Source organism: Cinclus cinclus, chromosome 1, assembly GCF_963662255.1.
Source record: "Cinclus cinclus chromosome 1, bCinCin1.1, whole genome shotgun sequence".
In the NCBI taxonomy this organism is placed as follows: Eukaryota; Metazoa; Chordata; class Aves; order Passeriformes; family Cinclidae; genus Cinclus; species Cinclus cinclus.
In genome coordinates, this window is record NC_085046.1 from 65,691,949 (window position 1) to 65,711,937 (window position 19,989).

General features: G+C 52.1%; 1 protein-coding gene across 3 annotated transcripts; it reads left to right on the top strand.

The window, feature by feature from the left end:
• The first annotated feature begins 511 nt into the window (after positions 1-511).
• TFAP2A (transcription factor AP-2 alpha) lies at positions 512-19,713 on the top strand. Of its 3 annotated transcripts, XM_062499036.1 has the most exons (8): positions 3,164-3,746; positions 7,265-7,291; positions 8,584-9,018; positions 11,935-11,986; positions 13,595-13,826; positions 14,693-14,811; positions 17,121-17,262; positions 18,829-19,713. In XM_062499036.1, the coding sequence occupies exons 1-8, from the start codon at positions 3,696-3,698 to the stop codon at positions 19,115-19,117; spliced, it is 1,347 nt and encodes a 448-aa protein (XP_062355020.1). In that variant the 5' UTR covers positions 3,164-3,695; the 3' UTR covers positions 19,118-19,713. The 3 variants fall into 3 exon arrangements, with proteins under 3 accessions (XP_062355037.1, XP_062355020.1, XP_062355029.1); XM_062499053.1 differs by lacking the exons at positions 3,164-3,746; positions 7,265-7,291 and adding an exon at positions 512-544; XM_062499045.1 differs by lacking the exon at positions 7,265-7,291.
• Positions 19,714-19,989: the final 276 nt, after the last annotated feature.

Below are 19,989 nucleotides of genomic sequence, written 5' to 3' on the forward strand. Positions count from 1 at the left end.
GCCCCGGAGGTAACCTTCCACCGGCCCCCCGGGGGAAGATGAAGCCTGGGGAGCTCTCCCGCCCCCACCCCGGCCGCGGGCGGGCACCCAGGCGGACAGAGCTTCCCTCTGCTCGCTCTTGGGGGAGCACCGGGACGCTCACCCGTCTGGGGGACCGCCGGGACGCGACGCCATGGCGAAGCGGGCAGGGGCCCGGCGGCTGCAGGACGCCCGGGACACGCTCGGGAGCCTCCCGGGGACAGCGCCGCCGGTCCCCCGGGAGCGCAGGGGCCGGGCGGGCGCGGTGGGGGCGCGGTGGGAGCGCGGTGGGAGCGCGGTGGCGGGGGGCAGCGCGCAGGCAGCGCGGAGGCAGCGCGCAGGCGCGGGCAGAGAGCACCCAGCTCTTTATGGCCAGGTGAGAGAGTCCCGGCTCAGGTAAGGGGAGGATTTACCCACAGGCGTCCCAGGCGAGTGGCTTGCCCTCGCAGTCCATGACCAGAAGGGACCTGGGGACTCGGAGACCGCAGCCAGGATGTCTATCCTTGCCAAGATGGGGGACTGGCAGGTAAGGTGACCCTCTGCCCTGGGGGGGTTTATTGTTATTTTGGGACGGGAGGCAGGGCTGCAGCGAGAAATGTGACGGGCCCGGAGGGAATTGGGGGCAAGCCTGACGTTTGGGTTGGGCGTTTTGCGGCTCTCGGTGCTGGGGCTGCCCGCGGCCACTCGTGAGGCCCGACTGCAACAGGTACAGAGCGGTGGACTGGGGTCGAGAGAGGCGAGGGCTGCTCCGCGGCCGCCGCGGGTGACACGACCCCGGCGGCGTGGGCCGGCCGAGAGCGGCGGGTGCTCGCCCGGCGTCCCTGTGCCCGGGGCTGGCGGCAGCCGGCCCGCCGCGGAGCCCTGGGGCTGCCCACGGGACGCGGCGGGACCCCACGCGGGGCAGGGCCCTCAGCCCCCGGCGTGACCCGCCGCGCATCGGGGATGCGCTGCGCGAGCTGAAACCTCCCTACGAGCTCCCACCCCAGCCTGTCCCATGGAGAAATAACGCTGCCGGGTCCCCCCCGGCAGTAGATGCAGCGGGGGTGCCCGTGGAAAGCACTCCCGAGGGATGAGCTGAAAGGAAAAGAACCCACCGGCGAAAGAGGCCAGGCGGGGAACACGCGGCCCGCCGAGGCCTCGGCCGGCCCCACGGACCCCAGGGGACCCCCACGTGTGGAGTTACGGAGGCTCACCAACAGGGAAACACTAGAAAAACCCTGGAGCGCCCTGATGCCCGTCCGCTCGGGCCGGATGACCGCAGTTCGCCGGCTATTGAAAGGGAAGACGCACCGTTTTGTTCAAGCACACGGGATTTTCTTACAGAAGAGGACCTTTTAAAAATTAATTTCTGCCCCAGGACAGTCCAGTTCCAGATGGGAGACAATTTTTTTTTTCTCCCAAGTTTTGAAATCTCTCGACTAAGTATTTTCTTTGACTACCTTGTTTTTTTATTATTATTTCTTTAGGGTAGCAGCAAGTCGTCTTAAAAAAAAAAAAGAAAGAAAGAAAAGGGGGGGGGACAAAACAAGTAAACAAAAATTAGTTAAATTATTTTTATATCTGCTAAAATCTTTTTTATCAGACCGGGGCAAAAAAGTGATCAAAATAAGATTTTCTTTTCTTCCACTGAAATAAATTCTTGCGCAATAGTGTTTACGGGTTATCTGACTTGAGAGCCATTCCCGGCTTTTCCTTACACCCCGGCCTACTTTACTCCTTCTCCCCGGAGCTGCGGGGCCCCCCTGGCCGTGCCTGGCCGGAGGGGCCGGGCCGTGCGGACCCGCCTCCCGCTGCCCCGTGTGGATCTCTCGGGGAAAACTACCCCCTCCCCTCGTAATCCTGCCCTCCACCGGAGAGGAGAGAAGGCAAAAGGGACAGGCCTTTGGCCCACGGGAGTGCCGAACAGCCGCAGGTGGGAGGCTGTCCCGGGTGGGAGGCTTTCCCGACCGCCTCCGTTCAGACAGGACGGCGCTAAGGGACGATGGGCCCCTTCATCAACCCCCTTCCCTCTTTTTCTCATCTCCAGCATCAACCCACCCCCCTCCCCCCCCCGGGGCATTAACTAGGCTTAATCTGCCAGCTCCATTTGAACCTCAATGGGAGTAAAAACAACAATTTACTCTCCTGCCAGGGGCAGACAAAAGCACTGGTGAAAAAGAGCATCAGGGGTGGGAGTATGGTGGAGGAGGGGGGAAGGGGAAAAAAAAATCCGTTTAGGGGACATGGATGTGTTTCTGTGTGTGTGTGAAGGAGCAGACCGGGAGCCCGGAGGCTCTACCACCCTTCCCGGCGTGGCGACACGTGGGCTGGACCCCGAGGGCCCACTGCGGCTCCCCATCGGAGTGCAGAGGCCATTTACTCCTAGAGGCAGTAAATTTTCCTCCGACGTCGAGGGCGTGGGGGGAGGGTGGCCCCGGGAGGGTCTTCCAGGCCGACAAGGCAGATTTTGCCTTCGGCAAAAGGAAGTTTCGGTGAGCAGCAGGGCAGCCAGGTGCACAGGCAGCCATGGGGATGCCCGGCTCCTGGGGACGCCTGGGGACACGGCTAGCGTGGTGAGCTGCGCCAGCCCCACGGAGAGGGGAATGCCTCGCCCTTCGGTGAAGTAGGGATCACACAGAGACGGGAGAAAAAAAAAAAAAAGAAAAAGAAGAAAAACGGGAAAAGCGAAGCCTTTCGGTGGATGGATCAAGGCTGGGCACCCGGGGAAATAAAAGAGAAGGGTGGAGAAGCAGCCCTCCGAGAGGGGCAGCCTGAGCGCTCTCTTAGCGGCACATGGTTAAGCAAACGAAGCGCTCCACTTAAGAAAGTACCAAAGTTTTACTGTGGTCATTGTTTTGTCCTTTTGCTGAAGTACTTGCAAAAGACTTTTTGGCTCCTGCTACAGTCAATTTACCGCTCGTCCACTTCTATTTGGGAGATAATGTTGGATTTGTTTGGGGTGGTGTGTTTTTGAAGACCAATAACGAACAGAGTCGAGAAGAAAAAAATAGTTTGCCAAGGAAAGAAGCTTTTAAAATGTCCACAAAAAAAAAAAAAAAAAAAAAAAAAAAAAGACCAAGTCCAGAGGGCAAAAGAAGCCTCCGCAGACAATAACCTCGTTCGAGCAGGACTCGAGTCTCGTTTCTCCTCGCTTTGCTTCCTTTAACCCCCGTGGGGGGGTGGGGGGGGGGGAAGGAAAAGAAATTGATAGGGGGAGAGATAAATCCCGTGGGGTTTTCATGGCTAACTTTCCGCGGATCGGAACGATAGCCTCTGATTTCGCTGGCCACTTTCCTCCCCGCTGGCAGGCAGAGGCACGGGGGCTAGCAGCGGCCCGCAGGCAGACAGGGCCCATTGCCCCCCCGCGTCGGGGCTCGGCAGGTCGATGAAAGCTTTTTTTGTCGTTTATTTTATTTTATTTTATTTTTTCTTGCTCGTGGGTCCCTTCTACCTGTGTCCATCGCTGCAGGTTGTTGTGCTGGCTAGCAATTGGGCTGTTGTTGATATGCTAATGAGGCGATTAGACTGTGGGTAAAGAGCTGGAAAAGGGAAAACTTTCCACCATTAGAGGGAGATCTCCGAGCGCGGACGGGAGCGCTGCCGAGCCTCCGCCAGCCGCGCTCCCCACGCCGCCCGGCACCGCCACCGTAGGGAGAGGCAAGGCAGGGAGAACCAAATCCTCTCTCTCGCGCCAATCCATGAAAATGCTTTGGAAACTAACGGATAATATCAAGTATGAGGAATGTGAGGTAAGCGCTTCCCCCGGGCCCGGGCAGAGTCCCGGCCCCGCAGCTGCAAGCGGGAGCCTTCAGCATCCCTCCGTCTCCCAATTTCGTTTAGGAAAACTTCTGCTCGGTCGCCAGGCTTCCTTGCGGTCCTTCAGCCCGAGGGCGGCTGGGGTCCTTCCCCAGGAACTTCGGGGCTTTTGGAAACACGGCTTTGTCGGAAATGTATGAGGAAAGGCAAACAGGATCCAGAAGCAGCCTGGTCTATAGGTAGATAAGGCTCTTTCTTGTAGGATGCTACACTCATCCATATGGATGGATGGATGGATAGGCGGCTGGCAGAATGAATGGACAGATAAATGAATGAGAGGGCCAAGAGACAAAGGGAAGAGAATTATTCTTGCACTCTAGGTACCCGAGGCATCCAAATAAATTGGCTCAGGACCGACGCTTAAATTCAGCCTTTACGATGTATCTGCGGGTGCATTATACCGAGCTGCACAAATTTACAGGGGTCAGCCTCCTAACTGAAATCACGGGTTTGGTAGCAGTGTTTCCCCAGCCTCCTGGGGAAATTTTCAGGGCCACATTCCTACGGGTTTGGGACATAGTAATTTAACGGCTTGGGGAAAAAAAAAACAAACAAAAAAACAAACAAAACCAAACCAAAACCAAAATCCATCTCAATCGGTTTTGGAGCCGTTCAGCACAGATTGTATGCGCGCATCTGTCTCTCTGTCTGTATGTGCATACGTATTTTTAGAAAGAGGCGAGTGTCTTTTAATCTGACAAAAAGGAGAAGAAGAGGAAAAAGAAGAGCGATGTCCAGGACCCATGCCTAGTCTCAAACCAACGAATACTGTTGTCACCCGTTTCGAAAAGTTGCCTGTGCAGTGCGTTCAAACCGCGCAATAAAAGACTCTACTTTGCAAGTGAACGCTGTTATTTGGTCGTGACCCACGCGGGAAGATCCCCTCAGCCTCGGCGGACATGCATCTCTGGGTCGAAGGGGGGACTCTCCCGTCCGATCCTGACGCTGTTTTGGGCGATGCTGTAGTTTAGGAAAGGGACCAAGGACTCGGCAGGCTCAGCGCCGACTAAGTGATTTGGTGATCTAGTCCCGGATCGTGGAGTTTGGGATGAAGCTGTCTCCCGATGCGGGAGCTGAGCTTTAGATCCACTCATTGGCGGGTGCTTGATTCCTATGAATGAGGTGTCAGGAGCGTTGGGGTTTGTGGGTTGTGTAAGGTTTTTTCAATTATTATTTTTGGTTGGCTGGGTTGGGTTTTCCTGGTGTTTTGGACTTTTTAAAAAAAATTCTTTTCAGCCCGGAAAAAAGACATATTCCGCAGCTGCATTTCGGGTGGAAAGCGTGCCTCTTCCCCCTCCCTCCCCTCAGGACTGGTCTTCCAGTTTGCACACGTGCGAGCGTGTGGATTTCATCGCAAATGGCTTTTGTTGCCTTGCGTTACTGGGACTTAGCACCGAGGTGTTACCAAACACGGAGGGAACGCCAGCCGCTCTGCGAACCGGCCGGATTTTGTGCGTACGTGTGCGGTTGGCTCTCCATGCTTACCTCGGGATCTGGTGTGAGGACACTTTTAAGAAAGGATGGAAAAGAGGTTGGCTGTACCCTGCCGGGGGTAGAACCTTCCTTAAAATTAAAAAAAAAAAAAAGAGATAAAAAAAAAGGAAAATAGAAACAAAAAAAAAAGATGAAAACTTAAAAAAATTAAAAAGGGCAAAAATAAACGCAGAAAAAGGGCATGAAACCCCGGCCAGCCGCTCTCAGCGCCCGGGGCGGCCGGAGCGCCGGGGGGTCGGGGCGGGCGGGCGGAGCGTGGGGCCGGGCGCCGGCGGCGCGGCGGCTGCGGCGGGACAGCGGCGGCGGCGAGCGGAGCGGTGCCTGTTTTAAAGGGAGTTGTTTGGGAGTTGCACAGCCAGTCCGACGGGTTGCGCCGGAGCCCCGGCTTGTCTGGGCCGGGAGAAGCGCTCGCCTTGCTTCTTTTTCCAGCTCTCGCTCCCCCCCGCGTCCCTCCCGCCCTCCTTCCCTCCCCGCCTTGCCGCCTCCTGCCTTTTTCCCCCGTCTTTTCCCGGATCCTCCGAGAGGGGGGCCGCGGGGAGCCCGGCGGATGCTCCTTGGGCTCCCCAGCCCCCCCGCCCCGGGCGCCCGCTGGTCTCGGCGTTGGGCTCGAACCGGAGGAGGAGGAGGAGGAGGAGGGCTGACACCCAGAGGGGGAGACACCCAAAAAAACTTTCCCAGCCGGTTTCCGGGACGTGGGGCACGGAGGCGAGCCGGCTCGGCGGCGCGGGGCGGCCGCCGTGGGGCAGCGGCGAGGGGAGCCCCTCGGCGGGGCGCCTTCGAGGCATGGACGGGGCGGCGGCGGCGGGCGGTCCCGCGGAGCCCACCCCGCGCAAAGGCAGCGGCGGTGCGGCCGAGGGCGGCAAGAACCAAGCGGGAAGCGAGCAGCCGCTGTTCTCCCTGGGCTTTGAGGCCGGCTACGCGCAGCAGCCGCAGCCCGAGGTGCGCCCGCGAAGGACTGCGGGGCTGGGGACATGGGGAGGCGGCAGCCGGGGGGAAGGGAAGCGAAGCGAAGGGAAGGTGAGGAAGGAAGTGTAGGGGGGGGGAAATCCCGCGCCCCCCCTCCCCTCTCTTCTGACCGTCTCTCCCACTCCCTCCCCGCCCCCCCCCCCCCCCCCCCCCGGCTCCCACCCTCTCCCTCTCTCCGGATCTCTTTCTCTTTCACTTTTGCATGCCCTGCAACCTTTTAAAATGTTGCCCCTTTCCTGTGATTCGTCAGACGCAGCAGCATGTGCCCCCTCTCTCTCTCCCGCTCCCTCTCTCTCCCTTTTTGTCTCTCTCTCCCTCTCCCCCATCTCTGATTAGATACACTGATTCTTCATTCAATGGACGTCATTTAGAACAGGCTCTGCCTTGAGTTGCCTTCTCGCTTCACGCTCGATTTCCAGCCATTCTTCCCTTATTAAGTGTTCGTGTAATATTAATAGTCATGAATATCTGCTATTAGGAGTCTCCAGGAAGGCAGCAGATCTGTTATTAGGAGCTCAAGTGAAGCAGCAGCTAAGTCAAAGGAGAAAAAGAAAGAAAGAGTCAGAGGAAAAAAAAGGATTAAGAAACAAATATACACACGCCTAAAAAAAAAGAAAAAAAAAAGGGGGGGGAAGCGCAAAACAAACAAAAAACCAAAACAAAAAAAAAGAAAAAAAGCAACCAACTTTGACTCCTCACACCGCGCCAGGATAGAGAGCTCGCCTTGGGAACACCCGATGAAGGGCAGCAGAGATCGGTGCAAGTTCTGATGGATTATCGTGGCGCGCCCGCGGTGCAGGAGCAGCCCCGGCGTCCCGGTCCTGCCGCCCGCGCCTAGCGCCGGGCTCCGGCCGCGCTCCCTCCGCGCCCGCGCCCGCGCCGCGCCCGCACCCGCGGGGCTCCGCCGGGGGCTGCGCGCTTCGCCGGTCCCTTTCCTCTGCCTTTTTGTCATTTTTTTCTACCTTGACTTGTAACCCCCGACTCTTCGCAGATGTTAGTGCACAGTTTTTCGGCTATGGTGAGTTGCTTCACGTTTCTCTCGGAGGGGGTTCGGTGCGCTCTGGGTGTTGCTATTGTTGTCGGCGGTGGCGGTGGGGGTTTCGCACCCAGCTTTCCGGAGAAGGCTTTTTTTCCCCTTTCCTTCGTATTTATAAATTCGGTGCTTTACATTTTCCCCCTTCTCCCTTTATTTTTTCTTTTCTTCTCTCCCCCTCCCTTTTCTTTTTTCCATTTTTATTTTTATTTTTTATTTTGGTCTGCTTCGAGAGAACGGCAAAAGGCTTTGCTTGGACCCTACTGCTTTGATTCCTTCACTTTGCCACCTGCAAACGTAGTATTTTCGCTTTCTCGTTTCCCCTTTTCGGGACCGTGGTCCTTTCCTTCGAATCCTCCTCCGTGGAGGCCATTCCTTTTGCCCCAGACGTTCATGCGGGCTCATCTGCCCGGCCTCGGGAGCCGGCAGAGCCGTGCCGAAACGCCGGGGCTCATTTCGGTGCCGCTCGCCCGTCGGGGCGGCGGCGCTTTCCCCCGGCTGCCTGCCGCATTCCTCCGCTTCCCGGGCGGCCGGGCCGCCGCTGCCCGCCCCGCTCCCGAACCGCACGCTGGCGAGCCCGGGGTTCGGCCGGGCATCGGGACGGCTATCCCCGTAGGTAGGGGATCACGGCAGTGCTTTCTCCCCGAAACAATTCTAAAACTCTTGTGGGGAACTACCGGTTTGTTCGGAGCCTATTTCGGCGTGTTCTGGTAACAAAATGGCAGTGGGCTTGGATTTTCCAGGGTTTTCTCGGGACGCGATCGGTAATGTCAGCGACAGTATTTATCTCGGTTCTGTTTAGGGCCAGAGGAAGGATTTTTGGTTGTGGCAGAACTATTATTTCAATAATGCTCGATTGTGAATTATTCTTTTTATTTGTGGGAAATACCTGCTCCTGAAATGCCGGGGTGCGATCTGTTGTGAATCCACGTTGTATCGCCGCAATGTTTTATTAATTATTATAAGCTGTCCTCTTCTAATTATTGCTGTTATCATTATTGCCGTTATTATCGCTTTTTAAAAAGCGAGGCTGCCTCTCAATTATTTGGGAAGGCAAATCAGAAGCAGAGAGATCTCTAGATCTGCTTTTCTCCGCCTGGGAGACGATGATTTGCCCCTCATTGCCCTATAGATGAAATTTTCAAGGCGATTTTGAGGAAAATCAATTTGATATTATCTTTGTTTTTCTTTTCTCCTTTCCCCTCCCCCTCCTCTACCCCCTCCACCCCCCGAACCCCCACCCCCGCCCCCCCCCCCCCCCCCGCTCCCCACCTCAGGAGCGCCACGACAGTACCAGCAACGGGACAGCCCGGCTACCCCAGTTGGGGACCGTGGGTCAGTCTCCCTACACCAGCGCCCCACCGCTCTCCCACACCCCCAACGCCGACTTCCAACCCCCTTACTTCCCCCCCCCTTACCAGCCCATCTACCCCCAGTCTCAGGACCCCTACTCCCACGTGAACGACCCGTACAGCCTCAACCCCCTCCATGCCCAGCCCCAGCCCCAGCACCCAGGATGGCCGGGACAGAGGCAGAGCCAGGAGACGGGGCTGCTCCACACGCACCGGGGTTTGCCCCACCAGCTCTCGGGGCTCGACCCACGCAGGGACTACCGGCGGCACGACGACCTGCTGCACGCCCCGCACGGGCTGGGCTCGGGGCTGGCCGACCTGCCCCTCCACTCCATCCCCCACGCCATCGAGGACGTGCCGGTAAGCCAAGGGGCCGCCCCGGGGCCCACTCGTCCCTCTTACCGCGGGAGCTCAACGTCGTGGGGGTGAGAGGGAGGGAGGGAGGGAGGGAGAGAGAGGAACATCCTCCCCCCCCCCCCCCAAAAAAAAAAAAAAAGGAGGAAGGGAAGAAGAGAACTCCCCCTCGTCCCTCAGGGAAAAGTGAAGCCCCCACCTAGAACAAAAGGTTCTCGCAGCTCGTCCCTGCGCGATGCCTCCCTGCTAACTTGCCCACTAAAATATAAATAAATCAAATTACTGTCATCGTTAACAATATCTTTCCTTCTCAATGACAATAAGCTGTTACGATTGGAAGAATATATAATATCACCACAGGGCTGTGCATTTGGGGATTTCTTACTGCCTTGGGAAAGACGAGTCTGAAATGCCTGTGAGGACATTTAACGAGATCTCACAAATGTAAAGGGGGGCTAGGGGGGAAGTGGGTGAAAGTGGCCTAAGAAGAAAAAATTGGTTTCCCATGATTACAGTATTGGCATATGGGATAACCACATACAAAGTTATAAGAGTGTATGGGCAGATCCTCTTCTCTAAAGGAATTAATTGACAAATCAGAGAAGAGGCATACTAAAATGCTGCCGCCTTCTTTTAGTAGCGGTGCAAAGGGATGACCTCATAAATCATTACCTATAGGTTATCGAATTTGAGTCAGACCTGCTACACCCTATATTAAATTAAATGTTGGGAGCCTATTGGAGGATGCATTATTTGGGGGACCTAATTCTGTTATCGATGAGTACAGACTTTAAAAATTATTTCTAATTAAGCATGACATTAATGCACAGGCTACTTACAAAGCAAGCCAGGGCTATTGTTCAGTTAGGAAAGTGGCCTTATGCAACATGATAGGTTGTGATCAAAGTTCATCTTTCTGGGTTTCTCCCCGAAAATGGAATTAGAACATAGCAATAAATTTATTAAAGCCCACAGAGCTCATGCTGAGGGACTGAAGCTGCTCGGCTTGCAGGGGGAAAGAGGAGGAGAGAACTGTGGTATCTGGATGTGATTTTTGCCGAAATGCCATCCCAAATTACAGGATCAAATATTACAACAATATATTCGCTGACAGTTTAATGAGTACAGTTTTGTGTTGCAAGGATAATGTTCAGATGGACTTACCTATTTTTGGGGGTCATTTTGAAATCTTTTGTAAATTATACTCGGAGAAAATAGTGAATTTATTACAGCCCTCATCTGGCTAAATTAGCCACAGAAAATTGCTGGTTGTGTTTAGCAGTTTTGCAATAAATACATACGTTTTCCAAAGTGGAGGATTTAGTAAGTAATTTGGATCCGTTAAAAGCAGGTTGACTCTTTAAACTTGATATAAAATAGCACAGAGGCAATCGTAAGAATAAGCTAATGTGTTGACTGCAACCCCCTGATTGCTGTAGGAAGAACATGACCTAAAATGTTCTCTCGAATTCTCCCTCTCCTCAGTTGTGCTCCATGGCAGTGGGCTGATTCGGGAAGCCTCCTCTGCAGATCTGTGAATTAATAGCACTGCTATACTTCGTGAAAACCAAATGCCATCTGGTTTAAATCCTTGAGCCAGCCTAGCCATTTTTTTTTTCTCTGTAAGACTGAATCAGTAGGCTTCATGAAGGAGAGTATAAAATAAGAGGGTGCATCCTTTAAGTGTATTTTATCTAGTTAAGAAAAAAAAAATCTTTACAGAAATCTGAGTTGGGAAGGTAGTTTTTGAATTTTTCCGTTGCTGTAACAGTTAACCTTTAATAAAAATGACTGCTAAATATTTAAGAAAGTCAAGTAGACGATGAAAATTATTTAATCATAAATATCTCTCTGGGATTTTAAACTTAACAGTCCTCCCTGTACGGAATATGCGTAGAAATAACACAAATAAAAGTATTATGCCACACTACATTTACTTTATGGGTTTAGGGTGCATGCATAAAGGGATCATATTTCCCCATATAGTTAAAACACAAGAACTGCAGCAGTAGTCATTTCTGAACATTTCTCAATTTAATTATACTTAAATCCAGAAGCACTTTAGGCAAGTTACAAATGAGAGCATTGAGTATAATAAAACCTGTAATAAAGCAACTTAGTACCATCCACCCGGAATCATTGAGATCAGGCACAATTAACAGGAGCATAAATCCAAGACAGAATGGAAAATGTTAGAATCAGTATTATTGTTGGACAAAGACTAGAGAAGGAAGTAATAGTTTTTTAAATGGTAATGCCTGGATTTTGTAACGATTGCGAAATCTTCTATCTCAGCAGCACTGGTGTTAATTTGTAAACACAGCCAGACATTATATTGCCTGTCAGTTTTTGGAATTAGAAAACATGATTTCATTTGACTTTCTAATCACGTCGTGACTCCACCGCGCGAACCCCAGCTGTAGCCGCGGCCGCGGAACCTGCGAGGGGACAATAGTGGGGGAGCCCGGGGTTGCGTGGGCCCCCCCGGCCCCGCGCTGCTCCGCGCTCCTTTGTGCTTTCCCTCCCGCGGGCGCGGGAGCGGGCGCAGCGGCGGGGAAGGGCTGGGCCGGGCCGGGGCTGCTTCCCGGGGAGGAGGGAAGGGACAGGAGGATGGAGCAGTCGGAAGCTTAGGGCCGCTCGGGCCCCGCGGGTGTGTGAGTGATTTATTATATTTTTTCTTGGGGATAGGGGGAAGAACTGGGAGTGATGTAGGATTCTTCTTGATAAAGGAAATTCCCTCCAAGTATCCTTCCTCCCTTCTCCCTCCTCCTTTTCATGTAGGATCTGTTGTTTCCCTCCCCACACAGTGCCCAGGAATGGGGGGAGGACACAAAACTTCTCCTGCACCCCATCCCACCTCGGCCCTCCCTGCCTTTTGTTGTGGTTGTACACTGACATCCCTGCCTGTTCCTTTTGTTGCAGCACGTAGAAGACCCCGGTATTAACATCCCAGATCAAACTGTAATTAAGAAAGGTAAGCTGTTTCCTTGTGCATACCAAACATGTCGTCACAGGCTGGGGACTGCTCGCAGGGAGGACTTACCCGGCCTCCCCCCTCTCCCCTCCAGCCCCCCGGCCCCTGGCTCCTTCCTCTGGCATGTACTGTTGGCCAAAAGGTTGGAAGCAAAGAAAAACAGAGCGACATGGGTTGAAATCCGCCCCCTTCAATGACCACGTTCGCCGGGTATTTTAATTGTTATTGTCGTTAAGGAGGAAAAATGTTAGCAGATGATCTAGAAAATCCGAGCCGGTCTTTTAGTGCATTAGTGTACAATTGGGTTTCATGGTTTGCCCCCTGCATCTGGCTGAGCGGAGGGCTCGAATCGTTGTTGGTAAACGTAAACGGGGCTGTGAAAGTGAAATCGTTGTTCCCCCTCCTGATGAGGTGGACTGGCGGAGAACAAGGGGCGAGATTCTGGAAACTGATTTCTGTCGGTGGATAGGATGGTTTGGTTTTCGTTGGCTTTGTGCACTTACTTCACTTGGAATTGAGTTGCTTGGAAGCTAGTACCCAAATCGTGCAAAATATTTATTACAAATTTTCACTCGATTTTCATTTCCTGTCGTTCTTCGGACAACAGAAGGATTGGGGAAGGTGGTGCAGGGCATTGTGCAAAGCAGGTTCTCGATAGAAAGTGATGGGTTTTGTGTTTGGATGCTGTGCAGTGAGATGCTGTTGGAGTAAAACTGCTAGGGTGGAAGGCGCAGCTAGCTTCTGCCTGCTCTGAGGGGTGCTATGGCTGCGTGGCCGCCTGGAATATGGGTACTCAGGGCACCACAGGAGAGAGGTGCTGAGTAGAGGTACTCTCCTCTAACCCTAATCGCTGTACAGCCAGCGAACATGAAGTTTCATACCCCCCCACCCCCCGCCTGTAAAGCCTTTGTCACGTCAAATTAGATGTGCAAGGGATAAATCTTAAGAGATGCTCTTTCCAAGTCGACATGATAATTGGCTCTTTTATTAGTAATCTCAAGAGTTCGTTTAACTCCTGTTGTATCTATTAGCCTTCCCAGAGCTATTAATGTCACAAGTGATCTATCCAAAACGGAGAGAGCCCCCCGCTTGGTTGGACTGCGCCCGCCAAGCGGAGAGGGCTAAGGCAGAGGGGAAAGGGAAGGCGGCCGGGACCCGCGGCACCGAACGGCGGCATGGCCCGCCGCCTCCCCGCCGGGCAGGGACCGAGCTGTATTTTGGGGTGCCGGTTCTCCGCCGCGTTACGGGTTTTCCACGTCTAAATCTGCGCGCTGTCGGGGCCCCGGGGTTGTCGCACATCCCGCCGGCGGTGCCGCTGCCCGGGCACTGCCCGCCCGACACGGCGGTACCGGCGTGCGGCGCACGGCAGGGGCTGCGGGGGCCGCCGCGGGGTCTTGTCAATTTCTCCGCTGCGGGTCGAGGGATGTCCGGCTCTCTCCCTGCGCCTCCCGACGAGAGAGCGGAGGGGTGCCGCCGCTGCGTCCTCGCCGCCCCGCAAGCGGTGCGGGGCCGGGGCTGGCCGCAGAGAGCGGCTCGGGTGCTTCCCCCTCCCTCCCCGGCTCCCCGCCCGCTCCTCACCCTCACCTCCCTGCTCCTCCCTCCCTGCAGGCCCCGTGTCCCTCTCCAAGTCTAACAACAACGCCGTCTCCTCCATCCCCATCAACAAGGACGCGCTCTTCGGCGGGGTGGTGAACCCCAACGAGGTCTTCTGCTCGGTGCCGGGCCGCCTCTCGCTGCTCAGCTCCACCTCCAAGTACAAGGTCACGGTGGCGGAAGTGCAGAGACGGCTGTCGCCGCCCGAGTGCCTCAACGCCTCCCTGCTGGGCGGAGTGCTCCGGAGGTGAGGGGCGGGGGGACGCGGGAGGCGGGATGCCGGGTAGCGCCGTGCGGGCGGGAGGGAGTGAGGCAGGGAAGGAGGGACGGAGGCAGGGAAGGAGGAGGACGAGCGCCCACGCGGGGCGGTGGCGCGGGGGGAGTGCGGCGGCCGCCGCTAGGGGGCGGGGCGCGCGCGGCCGGCGGGGCAGCGCGGCGGGAGGGGGCCCGGGCGCTGTCGCCATGGCAACGCGCGGCCCTGCCGTGGGGGCCCCGGCGTGTCCCTACCCCTCCCGTGGCCGGGAACGCTCCCACGGCACACACACACACGCACACACACACAACACCCCCAGGACCGACACCCTGCCATGGGCTCCCACCCCGTGGCCTCACCCAGGCAATTAGGCAGTGCCTGGGCAGGGAATAACATCCAGGATTAATTAAGACAGCTCCCATCCCTGCAGCCCCGTTTAGCCCAGCTCTGCTGCGAAGCCACAGATGGGCCACGCAGAGTTTGGTGTGAGGGCGGTGATGCTCTGGGCCTGCCGGCCCTGCAGATCAGCTTCCTCCTGTCACGCCTGGGGAGGAGCTGTCCCTGTGTCCATGGCACCCTGGGAGCTCAGGGAGACGCCTCAAGGCTCTGCATCAGCTCTGGGGATGATCTAGACCTTAGTGAGGGCCGCTGTTCTCTAGATGTGGAAATATCCAAAGCACCATCACTATATCTGGGATTCAGCTTTCAGCAACAGTTGGTCTTGAGGTTCTCACAGCCATGTATCCCATTCCTTGTGCCTAAACCCTTTATTCCCTTCCCTGAGAAGGGATGTGGTGGGGGCATGTGTGGGCAGGTGTTCCCCCAAGCCCCATTTCTCACCATCTTTCTATGTGGAACAGGGCAAAGTCAAAAAACGGAGGGAGATCTCTGAGGGAGAAACTGGACAAAATAGGACTAAACCTGCCAGCCGGGAGGCGTAAAGCTGCTAATGTTACCTTGCTCACATCACTCGTGGAGGGTAAGTAACTCAAAGAGCTGGGAGGGCTCGTTTGGAAAATGTGCCTGTTGCTTTTGCCAAATGGGAGAAGACTTGCTGTTGGGTTGTTCGGGTTTTCTTTTTTCCTTTCCCAGACTCAGTGCTGCTCATTGGCATTTGGAAGGGTGTTATTTTCCGTGTCTTAAAAAAGATCGGGTTAATTGTGTGCCCTTGCTTTTCGTTACAACCTGAAACGGGCTTGCGTGAGTCCTGCAGATTCAGCAAAGCATTCTATTATTTATTTGCTTTTAAAAGTTTCCAAGCTAGATGTTTTCAGGGCCCCATCTTGTTCACTCATTCAAATGAGTAATCCCTCTGTGGAGTAAGCAGATCTCACTGGGAGCAGCACGGGAAGGATCTCTGTGAATGGGGATTGTGGGCTTAGCCCCATAAGAGACCCATGAGTATCAAGTTGGAAGTTACAGGCAGCAGAGCCTCTAATACTTCACTGGTGTTCTTCTGCCACAGGTGGACAACCAAGCAATTTTAAATGTCAGGAACTCCAGCTACTTTAAGTTTGTTCTCCCTCCCAGCCTGCAGCCTAGTAAATCATTTAACTTTTCTGACATCTGCATTTGAGAAATGCGTGACCATTACTTCCTGAATTAATTTGGGAATCCTTGACCTCAGCCATGAATTAATGGTGTCCTGAAAGCCTCAAAGTTGCACCATTGCCAGCCCCCACTCCCTTTTGGTTCTCATTTTCAGAACACATATTCCCTTGGCTATATCATTCTCCTCTGCTTTGCTTTGGCTGGAAAAAGTGCAACTTGCTTTTAATGCCTTGGGACGTCCTATGCAGTTTGTACGGGGAGGTGGGAAGCTCAAGAGTTTGGAGTCATTCAGTTTTGAAGCAGTGGCTCTGTCATGCTGGCTGACACAAAGTATGTCTGAGGGCTGCAGGTAGACCCCTCTCCTTTCCCCTAACTTAGGAGTTGGGGTGCGTTTTAGACTGGTTCAGTTCATAAAGTGCTTCTAAACTCAGCCTGAGCTGTCCAGGTTCAGCTGAAGTATGGTTGTGCAGGCGGGAATTTGTTTTGTTGTCACTTCGCATTCTCTGAGCAATGTTTAATGTTCAAAGAGATGGGGGAAGAAATGCTGTGCGATGATGCCAGGCGTAATTTTTTTAAACATCAGGATTAGTGAACAAACTATATTTATACTGCGTGAAAATTGCCGCGTCTTCATGTTTCTGAAAGGGCTTTGCAATTGCATTGACACGCTGTGGTAAAAAAAATTGAGAGGGGAAAACTTGTAAAAAGTCTAGATTTGGTAGATGCTTAACATTATTTGTGATGTTAATGAATATGGAGAAGGTTTTATGGTAATCCATTGTTCTGTTTGGCTTCCATGTACAATGGCTTTGAAAATAATGATTTTTAAAGAAAACAAAACCAGAGGCCTGATCTTCAGATAACTTAGTGATGGTGGCTAATTTTGGGGAGATGATAGTACAAACATTGCTGGGGCTTTGAGTCCCATAGCAATGAGGCAGTTTCTAGAGTACTGTTATTGTTTATGATCCGCTCCATTTTATGGAAACAAGCTCACTGGACTGAGGCTTTGAAGCTCTAATTGGCGCATGCGTTCTTCCGGAGCTAGAGCTAATGGCAGGAAGCCCTGCAGTAAAAACCAACTGGTTCAGGAAATTAAAACCAAAGATTTGAAAATCAACAAAACAGACAGACTCGGTGGAATGACCCTAAAATTCTCATGGTTAATCGTTTGGGGGTGAACATATAATTATATGCGATCAAGTTAAATTTTAAACACTTAGCTGTTTAATGCATTTTATTTAGAAGAGCTCTAGGAGTAATTATGGTCAATATTAATCATTGGTGCATTGCAAAAGAATATAGAGATGTGGCTGAGGCAAACACATTTTCAGAGTAAATAGCTGTGAATAAAATGTACATAAATGGGTCTCTATAGGTATGGAGATGCAAGTGGAAGCACACATTCTAGGTGGATGGAGCCACTGTTAAAAGTATCTCTTAGTCAATGTGAACTTTTCAAAATTCTTATGCGAGATTTCACTCGTAACAATTGTTATGAAAATACTCATTTGCATTACCTTCAACTGAAACAAAGAAAACTGCAAGATAAGATGTAATTAGCCATTTCTGGCCCTAACTTCTTCAAAGAGAAAATGTCCAAGCTTTTGAGAAGAAAATCCCAAGTAGAATGTAGTGGGTTTTTTGAGTTTCTTTTTCAAATGGATTTTTGCCTCTGTGCGATGTGTACTGATGAGCTGTGTTTCTTTCCATCCCCACCCATGCCTCCCTATTCAGGAGAAGCAGTACATCTAGCTAGAGATTTTGGGTACGTTTGTGAGACAGAATTTCCTGCCAAAGCAGTAGCTGAATTTCTCAACCGACAACATTCCGATCCAAACGAGCAAGTCACAAGAAAAAACATGCTTCTAGCTACAAAGTAAGACATTTAACTTTCTGGCATGTTGCTTAGAAATAAGGGAGGGGGACAAACTCGAGTTTGGGACTTTTATTTGTGAAGATATTTGTTTGCTGCATAACCAGTGGCTGGTGGCTTTGTAAGTTGTGAGGGTGTGTGTTGGCCCTCCTGGTATAGGAGAACTCTACAGACAACCTTGGTTTCCTTCAAATCAGTTTGCACAGATTACCTTGAATGTGAATTGTGCAAATGGAAGGTGGATGTTTAGTTACAAAAAAAGCAGTGATTCTTCAAAGCAAAACATTTTCCGGGCCTATTCACTTAGCTTATCTATTTAAGTAGGAGGGGAAGGCTTCCCCTTGACAGTAAAATAAAACTGGCACATTAAACTGATTCCAGTTCATTAAAATTGGCAATGGTTCTTCCTTCCTAAGCAGCTCTGTTACTTAGCAAATACAGGGATATTAAAAATATATTTTAAATGACAATCTGCACGCAGTTAAAATGCTAGAGGAGTTTATCGTTGGTGGAGCTGCCTAGATTTCCAGGTGGTGCGTGAAAAGAAAATGATTGTTTTGGTATGTTTGCTGGAAATTAAAAGGGTTTTTCAGTAGTCCTTAATTACCAGTGGAGGTGTCACCAAAGGGCACAGTGCCAGAGGACACAAGCAGGAGATGGGAGCTGCTTTATGGCTGGAAGACATTAATGTGGGTTTTAGAATACAAACTGTTTCAACACGTCTCTGAGCTCTCTTGCTGTAAGGTGTATTATTTCTCCAACCATTTGTGAAATGAGTGGGTGATATAACCTATCTTCTGCACCATGCCCTCGTATCCTCCCTTCTCACCTCCCTGGAAGGAAATTTCCAGGCGCTGGTTAACGTCAACCATCCCCTCTGTGGAAAGGTCCCTTTGGATTTGGAGATAGAGATTTACATATATAAACGTTTCAGAATACCCTAATTTAAATCCTCAGTTGCCCGCTCTGCCCTCACTCATTCTTCCTGACACACAGGTGTGTGTTTTAGCCTTGTGAAGGAAGAGGCCCATATCTCTCTCTGGTTGCCCCAAAAAAGGAATCTTCTAAGATATGGATAAATCCCTAAGCCTACTTTTGGATATCACAGCCTGTCTATTAAGCCTGCTCAGAGCTTTAAACTGTGTTTGTGCTCCAAACCCCAGCTGGGCAGGGATGTGTGTTTGTGGAGAGTGTTGGGGGCTGAGATACAGAGAGCGGTGGGGCAAGAGGCATGTGTCTCCATGTCCTGTGTATGGGATGGGGCTGGGGTGTGATGTGTGGTGTGCTGTCATGTGTGCACGCAAGGCGAAGGGAAGAGGTTTGTGTGTGCTGGGAAAGTGTGAGAATTAGGGGGAAGGGATGCATGGAGAGGAGAGAGAGAAGGGAGAGAGTGTGCTCAGGAGCAGGACCCCCCTTGATCCAGGGGCTTGTGCAATCTAGCAGGGAGAATGCATGGGCTTTGCTGCCGCCAGTGATGGTTCATTTCTCTCCCTCTCTCTTCCCTTCCTTCCTTCCCTCCCTCCCTCCCTTCCTCCCTCCCTCTGTCTCTCTGCTCCATTTGTGCTACAGGCAGATCTGTAAAGAGTTCACCGACCTGCTGGCTCAGGACCGATCTCCCCTGGGGAACTCGCGGCCCAACCCCATTTTGGAGCCGGGCATCCAGAGCTGCCTGACCCACTTCAACCTCATCTCGCACGGCTTTGGGAGCCCGGCGGTGTGTGCTGCCGTCACCGCCCTGCAGAACTATCTCACCGAGGCGCTCAAGGCCATGGACAAAATGTACCTCAGCAACAACCCCAACAGCCACACAGACAACAGCACCAAAAGCGGCGACAAAGAGGAGAAGCACCGAAAGTGAGGATGCCCCCTCCCCCCCACCTACTTCTCTCCCTTCCCCCTCATAGCCCATCGATCCATTCATCTCCCTCCTCCCTCTCCCCGGCACCCAGCACCCCAGGCTACAGCAACAGAATGAGCGTCCTTCTGCCAGTCCTGTTCTCTGACTCTGCAGGACCGCTCTGCCCTCTCTTCACACCCCTTCCCAGCATCCACATTTCCATTTGCTCCTGCTTAAATTTTCCCCCTCTTCCCACTGCCACCATCGTTTTACCCCAGTTTGGAGCCTAAGAGAACAGAACAGGGGGACGGAGCCAGCAAAGAAAAAAAGTTCTGTCTTGAGTTTGTGAACTTTTTTTTAAATAAAACAAAAGGAGGAAAAAAAACCAACAAAAAAAAAAAAACAAAACAAAAAAGAAAAGGACTTTTTTTTTCTAAAAATATATTAAAAAATTAAAAAAAAAAAACAAACAAAAAGAAATAAATAATACTTAAAAATTCTATGAGCTTCACCGGACTGAATCACCACCTTCCCTTACATAAACTTCAGTTAAGATTGTAGCCATACTAAAGATGAAAAAAAGAAGCGAAAAAGTACAACAACAACAGCAGGCATACAAAAGGCAAAAAGGACTGATGACATTTTATCAGTATTGTGAATAAACTTGAACACAAAACACAAGCAGTTCCATGTCATATCTTCAGTTGTAGAACTTTTTCCTGTCCAAGGTAAAGCGACCAACTTGAACTTTCTATAGCAACACGATTCACGGTTATTATATAAGGGAATCAGTGTTCATGTATGTATATATTTATTTATGTGTAATTTAATGGGAATTGTAAATATGGTGAGTCTGTTTTAAGCCTTTTTTTATTTATCTGGTGATCTCGTTT